An 18,864-nucleotide genomic window follows, 5' to 3' on the forward strand; every position below is an offset into this window, starting at 1 on the left:
AGCTGGCCACTTTAGCAGTGTTTTAAGTGTGTAACTCAACAAATCAGTGCTTTTTAGTCTAAGTCTATGATTTATCTAGGGTCAGAATATGCCAGCATGCATGGCGAAGAGCCAGTAAATTTCAAATTCACCGTTGGTTTTGCTTCCCGCAAGTCATAAAAAAAATAAAAAGGTGCAACTAGAAGTTAAACTGAGGGATTCACATTTATAACTGAGATTGTTATCATATAATTTTTTTTCAACAGAGTGAAAAGAGCTACAGTTTTAACAGAATAAGTTAATTTCAAAAAACCTGCAACACTAAATAGCCTTCTGGAAATGATTTTGCCCATCTGCAAAGAGAGTTAAAAACATCAAACCATGGTATCATAGGAGCTCTTAAAGTGGTGTAGGATCCAAGCTTCTCCTCACAACAGAGGTCAAAAGTCTCTTTTCCTCTGCGATCAGGAGCCTCATAAGATAAAGCTAGCCTTTCCCTCCACTTGCCTGTCTCAGTGACAGAGAAACAGGAGTTGCTTTTTAAGTTAATTAGGCAGATAATCTACTAGTCAGCAAGGGCACAGCTTCTAACTAGTGACCAGCTAGGTCTGGCAAATTTATCTGCTTTGTCTCTGTGATCATCAATTACTTGTGAAAGACTGATCTGTAAAGTATAATACTCTCCCAGGTATTTTTGATTGTTCATACACTTTACTAGTGCCCACAAAACCTTTTCTCTTGTTCTGAGAATAAAAATACGAGTTTCAGTCAATTACAGGAGGTGCCCACGATGTTTGGAAAGGAAGTATCAAGCAAGCCACATAACACACGTGAAATAATTCTACTGTCACTGCTCTTTCAGAGCATAAACATGCCATCAGACTAGTATCAACACTGCTTAATGTCTTAATGAAAAAACAGAAGCCTTGGGGGCAATAAAATGAATAAAGACATCTGACCTCCAAACTGGTGATATCAGTATGGTTTTCCAGTTGCTATAAAGATAGAAACATGTATGTTAAGCTTCTAGCACTGGACTTTTTTTCCTTTGGTGTGACATCTTTTTCCACTGCTAGAAGAGCTGCATACACCTGAAGCTCAACTACTGGATTTCAAAACTGTTTTCTGTAGATATAAAATATGCCTTTTAAGAGAGCTGGGAACAGCAACAAAAACAAAGTAAAACTCACCACTTGCGGCAGATTTAATGACTAGAGGTTCAGTGCAACAGAAGTCTCTTGAGCAGCTAATTACTAGGCACACAGGATCTGCCTTCATCTATATTTAGCTTTAAATGCATTGCACTATAATCCGTTCCAGCAAGGGACAGGCTTTATAAGGCACTCCCTAAAGCACTGGCCTGGGAAGAGAAAAGGCACTTTCATCAAAAAAATGCAGAAGGCTGAGCCTGAGCAAAACTGAACCAGTCATCTGTAAGCCAAGTGTAGGACATATCTGTACCACAAATGATGCTAAATACTGCAAACAAGATTTTATAGAGCTGTTGCCACCCTATCAGGTGCCTGAATGAGTGTTAAAACTTATGAAAGTGAATCCAATATAAAAACTATTTATTTTATTTTTAATAAAGAATATGCACTGTCCAGCGATCACTTCTGTCCTGCTCTAAGTTCCGTACAGGGGCATTCAAACTTGCATGGAACATTTGATTGCACTGTAATGCAACCTGACTATCAAGTGACATGAAGCCTACTAAACCATAAAAACCTTGAACACACATTCTCCATTCTGAAAATTACAAGGTCTGAGTAGCATAAAGCCGAAGATAAATTTGAAATGCCAGCTAGGTAAGTAATAACGGTTTCAGAGGCCTAAAGGTATAAGTGATGGGTAAAGGTAGACATGAAATACCTTCTAAAAGAAAACCCAAAACAAGTCATCCTTATATCTTAGAGCCCAGTGCTGACCACTATTTGTATGAGTTGCCAGCCAGCAGGAAGTAGGCCAAAAGATGTGGAAATAATAGCTCCTTAGCACACCTTTTTTTGTTGGTTTTTTTTTCTTTTTTTTTTCTTTTTTTTTTTTTTGGAAACAAATACCACTGCTCTATCAAAGATGGAAAAAACTCAGTAATAGCTGCTTTGCTCTTGATTCTCTCCTTAGGGGCTAGAAAACTTCCCACAGGAAACTCGTGATTTCAAATCAAACACAGCGCTGAAAAGAGCCATTAGAGCACCACCACAGCACCGTGAATTCTCAAAGGCGTGGATGCTAGCAAAAATTATTTCCCTCTCCTTTCCCTTACCCAGACATCATACAAGACATTAGCACATGCTACGTAAGACAGAAGCCAAATAAAATAGAAATAAAGATGATGAGAGTTTCTACTGAAAATATGCATCAAGGTCAATCTTCTTTTCACCAGAACTGGAATATCCAGGACATTAAGAAGTTTTACTGGGTCTTTTTCATTCACTGTTGCTATTAGGTGTTTTCATCCTCTCACTATTTCAGTTTCAGACTTCAGACTTAGGTTTTGGGGGTCTTTTTGTTTTTGTTTGTTTAGTGACAAGCCAAGGGGTTATGCTAAGAGCAGTCTGCAGAATGCCAGTGACACAGAGGCCCTGTGCTGCCCTTACAATCTTACTAGAGAGGAAATACGTCAGTGTACAGGGAGCAGCTGCCTAAAAGGCAGCAGACATTTAGATTATGAGCTAACAAAATCTGTAGGTGGAAAACTCATAAATCATTTTCAGTACAGAAGAACAAAGCATTTTAAAGGGATGACAGGATAGAGCGGATATGATGTAGCCACAGGTCCTTGCCAAATTCTTTTCAAGCTTTCCACTTTCCACTATGATATTTAGCCAGTGCTGGGATTCTCTTTTCCTCTTTTTCCACACACATTTCACAACGAATTAGTACAATGAGAGCAGAGCAAAAGCAATGAACATCTGTTAGACAACCTGCGCAGTTGTTACAGAGTTCACCTTATAGCAATGATGATAGTCACAGCTGTAAAACATTTTCTGCTATAGCACAGTTTTCACACACTCATAATGCTGAGAAAATCACCTTGGGTGCTGACATTTCCCAGATTCAGTCTCTGTGAGGGAAAAGTTCTTTATTTACACTTTTGAGCTAGTATGTCTGCCAGCTAGTGTTATGAAGAGTAGCAGCGATACTGCCTACAGCCTTCTAAGGTTACTTTGATACTGTTAAAAAAAAAAAAAAAAAAAAAAAAAAAAGCAGCAAATAGAAAGCTCTACCTATTTGCTGTTTCTGAGGATTCTGAGTGTTAAAGAAGGTAACGGAGAGAGGTAAAAAACCATCTTCTCCTTGCCCTCCATCTCCTTTCCCTCTGAGTAGCACTGTGCTTCAGGAGGGACTAAGGAAAACTGGGGAGACCAAACACGTTCACTTAGAGTTGACCTGCAGTGAAACAACCCAAATTTTCTTTATACAGATTTACTTATACTATCTCATCATCATTTTCCTACTCTTGCCTTCCACCCCTAAAATGTAATTCTTTCAAAGAATGACTAATAACCTACAAGACTGTAATTTTAACCATGGTACAAACCAACAGACCAAACAACACTGGAAGCCATAAGATTTATCTTGTTGTTTGGCCCTAGAGGCCAACACCAGAGTTACAGTGTCTATGAAACCTTTATCCTGAAGACCTCATTCATTACAGAGATCTACTACAACAAAAGTCAGATTTTTACCATGTTAAAATTCGCTCACACAGATTTATATCCCATAAATGATCTCAACGGCAACATTTAGGGACTAAATAGTTACATTACTATGGGTAGATTAAATAAAATCAACCTTGCAATTCAATATTTACATGCAATTACACAATACTGTTAATGCCTGTGCTTACTGCTGAAAAATACATCATCTGTTAGGGATTAATTTTGCTTATGACATTACAGTACACGAAGCAACTTGATACCGACCTTTAATTTTGTATTTGGAAGAGAGCCTTAGTTACCAGTGGATATCATGTTTAAGAATATCTGAAGATAGTGTGGTAGCAGGTTTTTGACAAGCACTGAATACTCTCTTCCCCAAAAGAACCTTCCAGAAGCTCTGAAGGTAATTATTATTATTATTATTTTAATCATAGGATAGTGTTTTGCACACTGAAGAGTACATGTCCGTTGTAATAAAAGTGCTTGTCATTTATTAATATGTCTGGTGGGAGAGAGAAAACATGAGTGAAACAACTGGAATTTGTTTCATACTGTAGCAAGTACACAACCAGTAGATAGCAAATGCCAGAACAAAATGAAACTTACCACACACTAAGCAAAAAAACAAAAAATTTCGCTCATGCAAGATTATCTAGCCAAGAATTCTGGGTAGTCTGTGGTTAGTTATCCAAATTAGAACTAAATATACCCAGACATAAATGAGAAGACAGACTCATTATGATTTGTACTATAAATCACATTGCCTAACTGCTAAAATGGGTTGTATATGTTTCTTGAAAAACAGTCAAGAAATCACTGCCACCAATTAATGTACAATCACACACTGAACAAGAGATACAGCCTAACTGACTTATTTCAGGAGAGTAGGACATTGCTTAGCTCACTGACAAAGAATTTCTAAAGATGCTCCGCTGAATAACAAAGTAAAAACAAGAAACCTCCCACAACCAGGGCATTCTAGATGCACTTCACAAGGTCAAGACAACTGTAAACTGAACCACCAGACTTCTGTCTCACATTCAGTGACAATATCAAATATGCATGAGTTACACCAGAGTCAAAACGGAGAAAAAAAATCTTAATCGTTAACAGGTGAAAATATAGGTCAAGAAAATCAAGTCAAACACAAGGGCTGACACACACAAAAAGTTATCTTTCAGTAATAAGGATTCTTTTAGCAACTATGAGGAGGAATGAGATATAATTTTTCAAGGGCAGTGTATTACTAGGAACTTTTCAGTTACAAGTTCTTCTCTCAGACTGCTTTACTCCCAACTGAAGTACCTCAAAATAATGGAGACTGTGCCACAGATCAGTTCATACTCAATTAATAATAATTTTAAGGTGACAGCTAGTCATCCAACTCAAAGCTTGCATGTCTTGCCTGCAGCAAAACCTCTTAGAAAAAGAAGGGGATAAAAAGGATTGGCAGAGATCAGGGTCAGGTTAACTTAGAAAACAAGTAGAACATAATACTCCTCCAAACTTAATTGCCAAGGTATTTCTGCTTATGCAAGACACCACTCACAGTAGACTGTGCAGATGTTAAAACAGGATTCTTTTATTCAGAGGGATATTTGCATTTTTAGGATAGATGGTACAGCTATCATCTCAGCGACCACTGTAAGAAAGGACCACGTTAAAGGAAAAACATTTTAGCTGAAATTCTGGAAAACAGGAATATAGAGGTACTGTCACAACTTACTCAGTTCTTCACTGAAACAATGTTTAGCAGAGAGAGTGGTACTAGAGACTGGTCACAGTACACTGGGAAGAATCCTTTTACTGAAGTTACTTTAAAGGGTTTTTTTTTTCCCCAGGTCTCTGACAAACAAAAAAAAATCCAACCATTAGGAAGAAAGGTATTAAAAGAATTACCAGATAGGCTTCACTCCTAACTTGGACCATAGCCTTACATCTTCAACAGCAATCTGTGGATGTGGCTGACAAATTCTGAAATTTCTGATACCAGGCCTGCAGGAGCCAGGAATATTGCTTTTTTCCTCCTGTTATCTCTATTAATTGTGACTGCATTAGAATCTGCAAGGCTGCTGGCTAGTACGCGAAGAGTGGATTTCGCATGTACAGTACCACTCTTTCTGCTCAAGTCCTCCCTTTTTCTCTTTTGCACTGTATCAGCACACTTAAAACTTTTATTTTTACAATGTCAGTTCTACTCACACAATTGAAATATCATAACAATAAAATCAGAAAAGTGACAGTTCCATTTTTCTTGCTACCTTAAAGCTCTGAGCAGCAACAAAAGCACTGGAGATCACCAGTATCTCCAGGACATAGCAGTGCTGTATTTGACAACCCATAAGTTGTCTTCAAAATTACAAAGGCTATGTTTAAAAAAAAAAAAAAAAAAAAAAAAAAAAAAAAAAAAAAACAAGAAATCAAAAAACAAATCCAAAGTGTAGATCCTCCAGAAAGCAATCCCTTCCCATTACTAACAGCTTTTTTTTTTTTTCATGAGCTAAATACAGTAATTGGAGGAGGGAAATATTAATAGTCAGCACCTCTTACACGCTTGCATGCAGTGAAGGCCTCAGCTTTAGCAAATGCCAACTGCTATAAGTAGTAAAGCAAGTTTTAGGTTAGAATTCCCTAATTATTTCTTCAAAACATGTACACAGGAAAGGAGTGCACCATGTTAATGAATGGCTTTTTACCTTCAGAGCAACAAATCAACTTTGAGATGCATGAATTCTGGTATTTCTGGCTAAAAAAAGATGGTGCAAAGAGCAAGAATGAGATATACAGAATGCTTTGCACAATGTCAGCTATTCCCAAACGTATCAACTAATGCTGATTATATTGTCAGCAGTATTCACTTGGACAGAAAAAGAGTCCAATTGACTCGTACCACTCTATCTCAACAGCAGTCTCAGGTTTCCTGTGGCTGCTTCCTCTTTCTCACAACTGGCTACATATTTTGACACACTGCAGTAGTTTTGGTGAACAAATTTCTCAAATGGAGGATAGAAGGAGTAAACACTACAATATCTTCAATCCACAGATAAGACATGATTTTCTAGGCAGGGATTGATATAATTCCTCTCAGTCCAAGATGTAATAATCCCACAGCAATAATTAACAGGTTGATATGCAATTGCGCAAAGAAACCCCAATAGCGCAGGCCAAGAGTGCCTGCATAACCAACTACTATCCTTGGTTAGCCAGAAAAATAGATGGTATAGAATGAAGAAGCACTAGAACAAGCAGGGAGGCACAGCACTTGCTGTTCTACCCACCATTTGGCAGCTAACATACCAGGACTTCCAGTCTTATTTCAGAAAGTAATTTCTTCACCTCTACATGGAAGCCCCAAAAGCTCTTAGATGAATTCATGAAAGAAAAGTCTGTCAAGGGCTATTAAACACAAGCTTATATAACCTTCTAAACTGAATACTTCAGGAATCAGGACAAGTGATTGAGAGAAAGATAAATGTAGTTCTCGCATCTATCTATCTAACTCCTCCCCACCTTTTTTTAAAACTATCCGTCTACCACAAGCCACTTTCAGAGACCAGCTTCTAGAGCAAAGGCAAATTGATCCCAATAAGTCCAGCTTTGATCTGAGGTCAGATAACTTGTAGGCATCACGTATTCCAAGTAGTTCTTTCTCACTCTGTACTTCAAGAAAGGCTCTCAAAGCCACAAATGACCAAGACAAGTATTAATCATCTGTGACAGCATATTCCACGTGAGAGTAAGTATGACAAGCACTGAGAGTTGTGTGGCAATTCAGGAAGGAAAGGTAGTCAGGAAAGAACAAAACAACATGAGAACTGTCACAGGACAGCATATCATCAGTTTCGTAAGGGGACTTTAGAGTTTGGGGGTTTTTTAGGGTGAGGGAGAACATTCAAGCTAGTCTATTTAGTTATGAAAACAAAAAGCTGAACCACGTCAGTATTGTGAGAGACGCTCTCCACACCATCATTGAGCTAGTCTATATAGAATATTGTGATTTCCGTAACTGTATCTTCTGTATTTTATTTTAGCTACGCTTTTAATATTAAATACTTACACAAAGGCAGCTGCTTTATTCCAGTTACTCCCTTTCTACTGCATATTCCTATATGAAGCCATCGGTCTTAGTATTATGACATCAGAATTTTCACAACTGATGTCAGACAATGTTATAACTTCAGGTAAAGATTAAAAAGCAAAAAATAAATGACACAAAGGAAAACCAAACTAATGCAAGCACTTGGCTTTTAAAATAGAGAGGAAAGCAAAGCATATATAGTGCTAGATAAACTTTCAGTCCACGTTTCAGATTTTTTTCCAGAGGGCCATCAATCTCAAGGGTTAAAGCAAAGATGATCAGTGGCACAAGCTCAGTTTTCTTCAGGAGAAAAAGAAAATGCATAATGAAAACATTCTAATAATTCAGTTATGTTCCTACCTGTGTTGTAACACAAACATGCATACATACCCCTACTACCTCAAGTGTTAAATAATCATGCAGGGCAAAGTCTCTATTTTTATATACGATGCATTGACAGTCACAGAAGTGTTCAAAACACCACATCTCTGCTAAATTCCCACAGTTCAGCTTTCCTTTCCTAATTTCATTCCAAGTTGTATCCCAACACAAATGGAATTAAATGCAACAAATGAAATTAAATGAAACGCTTGTCTGAAAAGATACATGCATAAAACCAAGAACATAACACCATGATGGTAATCCAAACCCATCTTCCCCTCCCAGGCTCCCAAAACACGCAGGAGGCTTTAAAAATTCATCATACTATCCCAAAGAATTCACAGCCAATGTATAAACACAACATTGTAAGTAATAGCAAGAAACAATGGAGACAAAGAAAAAAAGATAAAGTGAGTGTGAAAATCATTTTGTTTAGCACCTCTGTTTTGCTATACACGCATCTTGATAGCTTTGCTCCTCAAAAATATGCATTTATAAGCAATTGTGATCATAATTAAAGTCAGATGAAAACCCAGTTCTCAAAATCGCATTTATATTTACAGATGACTGGAATTTCAGAAATAAGAAACATTTTCACATAACGAAGTCAAAGAGAGTAGCAATATAAACCACCAGAGCTAGAAGCCAGAGAAATTAGGCTGTTGCTTCACTAATTCGGGTCTGTTTTTCACTATTAGTGTCATGCGTTAACAGCATAATGACATTACAAAAAGCTAGTAGAAATTACAGATTGAGATAGATAGATAGATTTTAGGACACCTGCATTCCCCCAAATTCCCGACTGTACTACCATTATGTAGCACAAGGGATGACCTAGGCCATTGAAACTAGTCCCCTCAAAGTTACAAGCCTTCATTCAAGAGGTAAGTCTAGATACACAAGGCAAAATTAGAAACTGATTGCTTTATTCCGCAGCAAGGACGTTTTGTATTACTTGAACTTCCTGTATTATCCCATCAATGTCAGTATCATGACTACACACATCATTGCCTCAGGAGGTAGGTCTGCATCTGTGGAAGTGAGGTAGTCAGTAAAGGAAGCGGAACAGGAAAAAGACCAGCCCTTTCTACAGAGCAGTTAACTGGTACAGTTTTATTCAATGGATAGCCAGTTATTACAGCTGCCAAAATACCAGGCTCTGGGGGGACACAGAGAGGAGAACAGCAGTGGTGACCAAGGAAGATCAAAAGCAACAGCAGAAATTCAGGATGACAATGCCCAAGAAATCCCCTGAACAGAGCCTGTGGCAGATGAGCCATATTAAAGTCCCTTTAAGCAAGGAGAGACATGCTGCCATCCTCCTGTGGAAGTTCAAAATCTTTGGTACTGCTGAGTAGTAAATTTGATGTTGGTAAATCGATTGTCATTATGGAGGTTTACCATACTGTGAAGCAGCGGCTGCTGTATACATTGTAAATCATGACAATGCACAGGAGGTTGAGGGCTCCGACCATGGTGTGGCTTCCCACACAGAGCCCAAAATGCAGGGAAGAAACAAATCCTACTCTACAAATCAATCCTGCTGTACTTCCGATGGGCTTAGACAAATACCATGTCAAAATACTCCTAAACCAAGTCCATCTATCAGCAAGCTGCTGAGGAAAAGGGCATTCCTGCCCCCTTCCATTCACTCCCAGCCATGTATTTCCACTCCAGCACTGGCATACTCCGGGGTCATTCATCTGCTCACTCCATGGGCCAACTCGCTCCCCTTGCTAGCTTTTTGCTCTTCAGCTTCCTGAACTAACTTAACATTGGGTCAGATAAGGACCTGGGCCAGTGCAAAGAAAGGCAAAAAAATGCAAAGCCACTGAGCACAGCTAACCTTTAGACTGTCTTAACCAACAGCACGAAACTACACCCTATGTTTAAACTGCCAAGCTAAAAAAACTACTTCAGTTGAGTCAATTACTTCCTCCTGAAGTAGATGGGGCACATATACAATATTTTACCCCACTCAACCATAGAGACAGAAAATTCCACTTGAGGGTGGTAACATTTACAGTACAGCTGCTTCTGAAGTGCTTATGTGTCTATACACTGAAACTGTGAAGTGAGAATAGCTGCAGGTCAACTCAGTCTGGTGCAAAAACTGACAATTTAATTGACGCTATTAGTTGGCAGGACCACTACCTATTTCACTGTTGATCATTTTAGCCCACAATCAGCTAAGCCAAAAAAACACATCCACTTTTTCTAACTGAACAAACAACTGACAGAACCCAAAGATGGGATTCATTTGACCTAACTTTAAAAGTGACTGACAACAGATGTGTAATTCTGATCTTGTGGTCCTTGGCTCTCTTTAGAGTCAGAGAAATGTAAACATTTCCAGAAAACAGTTTATCAAAAATATTTTATTTGCCCACCTTAGGGTAAGATCTTAAAGGAGTCTCTGGTGAACAGCTTCAGCTTTGGACACTTTTTAAACATTTGAACTAGATCAAACAGACCCTATCATAAATCTCCAGCCTCCTCCAACAATTTCTACAATGTTACAAAGGAAATTCACAACAGTAAACTTACAATCTGCTTGAATAGCTCAGTGACAGCTAAAAACATTTCAGGCAGAGTAAGAGTTTAATTATACAGTCAAAATTAACAATACTATAATCACTAATGGTTTATTATTCAATTCTATAGTTAATTCAGCGGACTTCATTGTTTATCTTTCTTAAATCATTCACAGAATTTCCATTGTTCACTGAGAAGTTTCAAAATCCAGTTTACTACAAATATGTTTACAGAATAGGCTCAGCAGGAGGCCACAAGAACCCACCTTCACCCAACCCAGTTTCTGAAGTTAAGAGTTAGTGCAAGAGTTACTCATTTCTAACTCTTGCAGCACAATCACTAGAACAGATTTAATATCTTCTAAAATTGGCATAAAACATCACTATCCTAGCCAGCCTTGCTTCATTTAACAGAAAAAGCATACATCCGGTTTGCAGTTGTTTGGCCTGTACCAATGTCAACTCAATACAATGACATTTGACACTATTAATTGGGAAATTCATTTTATTGTTTTGAGCATCATTGTTCATGCAATGGAAAGATCACTACCAGTGATCTGTTTCTGTAGATAACACAACAAAGTTTCCACAGGGTGTATGTGTAGATAGATAGAGAGAGAGAGAGAGAGAGAGAGAGAGAGAGAGAAGAATGCTAATAAAATCTGCCTTAGATTTTTACAACTCATTTCCTACAAGAAAGCAGGATATTAAGAAATTAAAAGGTTTATTAATGAGACAGCTAATACAAGATTTTCTCTTAATTGAGAAAAAAGGCTTAGTTGGCTTCTTTGAGATTTCAGAAAGACACCTCTGTTAACCCAGGGCTCTTCAATGTGGGTTTCTAGAAATGGATTTTATGGAATGATATTAACCTTTAGTGAAAAAGGGACATATACCTTTCAGTGCTACATCTCCTCTGTTTTTGAAAGAAACAGAAGCCTTTTCAAAAGCCAAATACTAGACATGTTTTACTGTATCTATCATACAACAAGAAAAATAAAGAGAAATTGTTTCTAATTTAGAAAAGTTAACAGATGCTAAAACCCTAAAACACAGATGTGTTCAGTCAAACCCTCAAAGTCCATGAACTGACTGCTAAAGCCCATGCAATCCAATCCCAGCGCATTCGCTTCCCATCTTGAATGCCGCCTCTGCCTATCTTGATACACTTTGTAGGGCTGAGAAAATGAAAAAGCTGGCACACGTTCTTTGCTAATGGAGGGTACAATGCAAAGGTGACAGCAGTGCTAACTAAATATGTTTAAAAAATCTAAAATAAAAGAAAACAGATATTCAACATGATTCCTAATGAGGGGCTTTGTAATAGTTTTTCCCCTCTATTCTTGACAATATGGCAAGGCCCTCTTTTTTAAATAATGAGGGAAAAAAGAGAGTTGATATTTCACGTTATGAATATGTTGCTACGAACCTTTATTAACCTTTGAGAACATTGATTAAGCTAGTTATTCAGTAATCTACCAGTCTAGTCATAACAGGAACTGAGTAATTTATACCAGGATTATAAACAAAAAATTTTAAGGTAACAAAGATGTTGAAAAGAATAAATAGACTCACATCCTGGTCTACACTAGGGAGACAATGTCCTCTCTCCCACTAACAACTTTTTGTTCTCCCTCAGCTTCAAAAGTTTTTTTTGTCTTGTCTCCTCATACCATAAATACTGCTTTTGTACCAGGTGAAACAGAAAAAAGAAAGAATCAGACCTTCCCACAGCCAAGAAACAAAAACGAGGCGGGAATTAAGCTATTAAACTAATCCTAGAGTCAAACAGGCTATCCCTGAAATGTTTTGAAACATTTGGCTTCAGGAAGGCATGAACCACTAGTGACCATTGTCACTGCCTCAGAGCAGAAAAAAGTTTTGTAGGTTATGAGTCTCACTTAGTTATGCTGCACTGATCATAAAGGAGTTGTAAGAGACTGCTATTTAGATGAAAGCTCAAGAATTACAGAACCCCATCACAGGAGAGCTCTGATAGTCTGATACCTTGACTATGTAGAAGTGTAGGTCACTTAGCAACCAGTCCATTCTCATAATGAAGGATCTTGGAAGCACAACAGCAATGCAAATAAATTAAGTGTCATACTGTGGCAATGCACATTGGGAAGAAGGAATCATGACTTTCCAGTACACACTGATACTACTGTAGACACTGTAACAGAAATAAATATTAAAAATATATAGCCCTGCCTTGGTTACTTTGGAAAAGTAAATTATGAGTATCTTTTCCTTTCTCTAACTCAAGGAAGAGTCAGCTGATGAAGTTAAGCAAAACAAGATAGCCAAACACAAAACCTCACAAAAAACCTCATCTACTTATCTCAGCACAGGAGATGCCAGTGTGTTCCCACACTGGGAATGGAGCTGAGACTGATGCACAGAACAATGGATTTCATGGGCAGAGCCAAGGATTCAGGGGACCCTGGGGACTGGGGCCTCTTTTTGCCTCTGTCTTCCCCTGCCCAGATTCTTTATAAAGAGTTGACTTGTCCTTGAGTATCTAAAACAAAGGGCATGCTTCATTTATCTAATTTTTTCTCTCTAACTTGAGATATAAAATGGTAGTCAAAACAAGGAACAAGCTTTCTGTCTGCTAATGCTCAGAAACATGTTGCTAAGATTTCACACTCTGTGCCTTACAGCAAAAAATGATTAATGTATAACTTGAATGGACTGAACAAATTTTCTCTCTAAAAACATTTCTAGATAAGTAGAGGATTTTATTTATGGAAATAAAACTCAAAATGAAAGGATGACTTAAACTTGCACATTGCAAACTGTTGAACTGTTTAAACTTCCTTTTCTGCATGATTAAAAAAAAAAGTATTTAAATAGTGGTTGTTACAATGAAGCACAACCCCAAAGCCATAACTGTTCTGTCTGCAGTCATCAAAGGAGTTGTAGAAGAGTGTTAACTCATTGGGATTCAAGACACCGCAAGAGATGCTTCCTTCTGGTTTCCTTGACTGACCCTTCTGTCCCAGACTATGTCTAGCATTTTCCTTGCATGACCTGTCTGTCCTCAACCCTAATTCTCACCAGGGATAATCCCTCCTTCTTACAGGCCGACTGAAACCAATAACCTTTGTCTGCTATTATGAATCCGCAATAGCTGCAAACAATCTCTACACAAAACTCCCACATCTGACATAAGACTCAGTGTAACAAAGCATGGCTTATAGAGGCCTCCAAAACATGTCTACGTAGGAAGTACTTGATGAATTTTACAAGTCTTACCTAACATTTTAGGTGAATGTTTCTGCTAACCTAGACTTCTAATTTCAAATGCTCTACGAAGCACTGAAACAATGACTTATAGACAAAGTCTCTATTGTGGTAAGAATTACTATTGATATACTTCCTGGCAATATTTTCCTGCCTTCTAGGAATTTATTTTGAAAAAGAAAAATACAGAAGTCGATAAAAGATTAATAATTCATTCTATATGGAATACTTCAGGGATTTTTTTTTTACTATATTAAAATATACTTGTTGATAAAAGCATATCTAAAGTCAGAGTGGGAACAAGACTGAGCAACAGAAAAAAACTGTTACCACATGTATCAACAAACATCCAGGTTTCAGCTTCTGTATTTACTCGGGACTGACTAGCTTACCTCTGAACTACTTTCCCTTTGCCTAGGAAGTATACACCAAAAAAGCCCTATTCTCACAATCTGATCCATATGAATTGCCACTTGCAGCTATCCAACCTTACTACAAAATTATAGTCCAAGTCAGACTGTCCTTTAAGTGCAGTACGTTATAAATACATGATTTCCCTTCATCATGCTTGCTTCTGTAACATGATACCTTATAAAAGACCAAAGCTAGTAGAATCACTTAAACACAATGAATATTTCTACCTTGAAATGCAAGTGTTTCATTCTGCTCTCAACTTTACAGTAAACAAGAGAATTCTGAGGTGCACTATGCTGACTTAAGCATGACTGCCATACCCCGGGACTTACCAAGATCACTGGACTCTTTTTATTTTGTTCTTTATTTTGGACAGGCTTTTTATTTTTACTTTTGTGGTCTCTTGCATGATCCACAATTAGATTTAACAAGCATGGTACAACAAATTCAAAAAGGTGTTCAGGCACTGTAGAATATTATTGCACTCCACATTTTTTCTCTCTAGAGAGAAGCAATAGATTTTTCCATTTGTCAATTTTCCTCTCACATAACAGTGCTACCTTTTAATGATCCTTAAGTATTTTAGTTATTTTAAATTAACAAAATTTAATTTACTATGATGAATTGCTATAGTTGAAGTATTTAGTATTTAACTAGTATTTAAATCAATGAGTGGTGACATGGAAAAAGAAATAGTACCAGTAACCAAGTCCACAGTTCAATGGGCAACCATGGCAGTGCACAGGTGAAATTTATTGTGTATGACATAGAGAATTATTTTTATTTGTAGGCTCAGGCAGTGAGATAGACATAGATGACAGTTTCTTGCCTGATGTGCAACACAAATGTAAGAATTCTTAAATGTGAACTTGAAGAATGAAGACACAGTAAATAAGCTGAGAATCATTTTAAAAAAATGAAGACTCACTCAAATTAATCTGAACTTGATAACACAGAACCATTCAATGCATAATCGTATTCATTTGTCCTAAACAAGATGCTTAGGCCTGCAAACAGGTGCATAAATGTGTTGGTGACTACACTATGTAAGCAGAGTTTACTTAAACTTCTCCTAAATTAAAAATTTACACACAGATTAGGTCTAATTAGATATGTTTATACCCAACTGCCTCCACCACTCCTCATCTGAAAAAAAGTTTGATAATCACACATGGAAACTGCCTCAAGAGTCTCCCACAAGCATCACTGAGTTACAACTCCTGAAACAAAGGTTCAAGGGATGTTTTTTTCAATGTTGCACTCACAATTCCAAAAAGGTGGAGTGGGGCCTAAATATACTGCATGTTTTTTCAGTGTCCTTTTACATGGAGATGAATTTACCTTACAGTTTTATATAATTTTCCTTCCTTTACATTTCTGAAGTTTTAAAGTTATGCTAGTAACATATCTCCAAAAAGATATTACAAATCAATTCTTACAGAAGCTGCTGTAGTAATACATAACTAGCTTATGAGCCACCAGTTGCAAAGCATAAATGGGAAAGAACTTAGTCTTGCAAAGGTGCTTAGCTGGCTGGCTAATACATACCGCACCACAGTCAGTGAACATGTCTCAGCCCTTATGAACAAGAAGCTGCTTCTATTCAATTTGTTCCATTATACTTGTAATAAAGTTGAAGTATCCACCTACATAGAATTCATACGTATAAAACAAATTATTTAAAGTTTGGCTTTCTTTTAAACAAAAAGAATCAGAGTGACTTCAAGGCTCGTATTAAAAATAAAAAAGATCCATTGTCTGAGCAAGCTGGTTATATCAGGACCATCCACTCACAGAACAATTAAGAAACTATGAAATCAGCCTGCAGAGGAGTAATTTTTTTTTTCTAAATTACAGATCTATTGTTGAATATATGAATGAAGCCAGGTGTGCACACATGTTATTTTAATATGAAAATAATGCTGTTTCTTTTTTAAAGATACTTTGAGACAAATAGTTCAAATGTGCATTTACCCAAGATACTCACAGGGCACTCATCATCATAATAGCTGAGTGCCTCAAAATTCACTCTTTGTACAGTGAAACCTCACCTACGTGTGGGAAGATTACATGCGGGTTGCCCTCGTATAATTAGGAGTTAAAGATACACAAAAGTAAAAGCATTTGCTCAAAAATGCACTATGCAGCCAATACAAATATACTTGTAGCAGTTTTCTCTACAGATAGCTGCTGCACTGGCATTGCCATATTCTGGGTGCAAAAACACTGAAGCTAGGTTCACTCATCCAGATCGGGCCTAGGAGCAAACCAGCATCACCCTTGCTAAATCAGACTAATAAACCCTGTCAAGAGGACTGTACTGTTATATGAAGCTTCAACTCCTAAACCAGTACTTTCACATTGTGTTGCAATGTTGTATTTCCAGCTGGGGAACACAGCAAACAGTGGGATCCTAATTTCATTTTAAAGCATTTGACTAATAAACTTAATTTCTCCAAAAGGTAACAATACCATATTTGAACAAAAAGCATTTGTGTATTTGCTTTATTTAACTTATCACCATCCACATTACCCCAGAAAAATTAAGAATTAACTATATATTCAGAAGCAACTTGGAAATAATTGAATGACCATTTTTCAAACAGAGAATGAAAGCACAGTTCATTTACATAATTTAGACCATGTCTGTTCAACTCACCTCACAGTCCTCCCAATAGTCTGCATCAGACAACCCTCTGGGGGATATTTTTGTTTCCTTCTCTCCCATATGCTTAAGAATCCTTCCCACGTAAGCTAAGATTGAAGAGAGGATGAAGCAAGCTCAGCTCTCACCTTGCCAGACTTTGGATACAGCCAAAGTCAAGCAATGGGATTTGCCCCTAAATTCCAAAGTGTGGGGGAAGCCTAATTAATGCAAGGTTACACAGGGAATCTGTAGGAGATAGACATCTATACTCATGTCTTCCACGTCTCAGATAGACATCCCAGCAACAAGAATACCATCACTCAAGGATATACCCATCGTATTCAAACATGTAACAGGCACTTCTGTCCCTAGCCGTCTTCGGTTATTCTTCTGAGGTATTTTAATAATCCATCTATTGGTACAAAACAAGACTTAGCAGCATTGACAGATCATATCATGGGACCCAGTAGCTGTTCTGAGATCCAAATAAAAATGAAACCTTAAAAAAAATTACAGTAAAATAAAAATACTTAAGGAAGTCAATGATTTAATATGATGCCAATCAACTAAAAAAAATCACCTATCCACAGATAATAAAAAGAAAAATCAGGTAACACACAAGGATGTTTCTACCAATAAGAAGCCCTTGAAACTGCATGAACTTTAATTGATCCAAATGAACAATCGTATTAGATGCTTCCTCTTTTTCCCAGGATATAGCTATTAGGAGTGGAGTTCATAGCACCAAAAAACAACAGAGGTTCTGACTGAAAGGTTCAGCTCCACTTCAAGGAGATTTTCTATAGCCCAGCTCTTGCAGAAAACAGAACCATCTTACAGAAATGCACTTGAGAGCTGTATGGAATGGCTCTTATATAGGAATGACCAAATGGATTTAAGACTTCAGTTTGGCAAAGAAACAATAGGGGGGATAATATATCTCTATTATACAATGAACAACATGTCAAAGGTGAATAGGGAACAATTTATCATTGTCTCCAAAAACAGGAACTAGAAAGAATTAAATGAAATCATGAAGTAGCAGGTTCAGAAACAAATAAAAGGAGGCAGTTCTTCATGCAGCTGTGGAACTTAAAACCACAGGAAGCTGCAGATGCAAAGCATACATAAGTTCAAAAAACCTCTTTCAGACTATCAAATACAAAGTTAAATGCAAGGACACCACTCGTGGTTCAGAAAGTGCTTAGCAGTGAACCACTAGGAGGTGGATGAACAAGCAACAGAGGTATCACTACTTTTTGATCTGTTCTGATATTCTTCCCTAGACAAAGTGTACAGGGTCAGACCTGGTTTCTGATCACGTGAAGCCCTGGCATATAAACAGGTTATAGGAACTTTGACCCATGCTACTGTTGGCAGAGCAACACAGTGCATTGCCATAATTCAAGCAAGCATCCAAGATACAAGCTAAGATTAGTCACTCGACTGTATTGGAAAGGGAGGAGCTTGAAACCATTGAAATCCGTTCAGCATTTCCTTTCCCTCTCTTCCACAACCAGAGATTCAGAGTTTTGTAGTACGTTCTTCAAGGTGTAATATCAACCCTTGTCCCTTAGCTTGAATCAAAAAAGTTTATGGTATGCTGAAAGTAAATGTTACTAATATTCAGTGAAAGAATCCTTGCAAGGATCTTGCTCTCCACAGCTGCAAAAAACATCAAGTGTTTAGAATTACACTGAATACAATAGCCACTATATATTCTCACCACCAGAATCCTGCACATCAGAATCAGCAAAGGGGAGGGGAAAAAATGTTGCCACTTGTGCTTGCTTCACAAATAAAAAGTATCACATGTACATATAAGCTGAGGATTAAATAGGGAATTCCCTATATGTAATACTTATCATTTGAAATCTAAACAATACTGAGTTGTGGCAGAGCTAACACTTCCTTCTCCCT

The 18,864-nt window shown here is 37.5% G+C and overlaps 1 protein-coding gene across 3 annotated transcripts in view; it reads right to left on the reverse strand.

Annotated features, from left to right (window-relative positions):
- BZW2 (basic leucine zipper and W2 domains 2) overlaps positions 1 to 18,864 on the reverse strand; it is a 58,507-nt gene that overhangs the window by 37,517 nt on the left and 2,126 nt on the right. Inside the window, exon 2 of one of the 3 annotated variants that reach the window (XM_064506340.1) lies at positions 16,957 to 17,051. The exons of the other annotated variants lie outside the window; for them this stretch is intronic. Coding sequence (XP_064362410.1) covers positions 16,957 to 17,051 — 95 coding nt within the window. The remainder of the gene's footprint in view (positions 1 to 16,956; positions 17,052 to 18,864) is intronic. 3 annotated transcript variants of the gene reach the window in all.

The sequence above is a fragment of the Dromaius novaehollandiae genome, chromosome 2, assembly GCF_036370855.1.
Source record: "Dromaius novaehollandiae isolate bDroNov1 chromosome 2, bDroNov1.hap1, whole genome shotgun sequence".
Classification (NCBI taxonomy): domain Eukaryota; kingdom Metazoa; phylum Chordata; class Aves; order Casuariiformes; family Dromaiidae; genus Dromaius; species Dromaius novaehollandiae.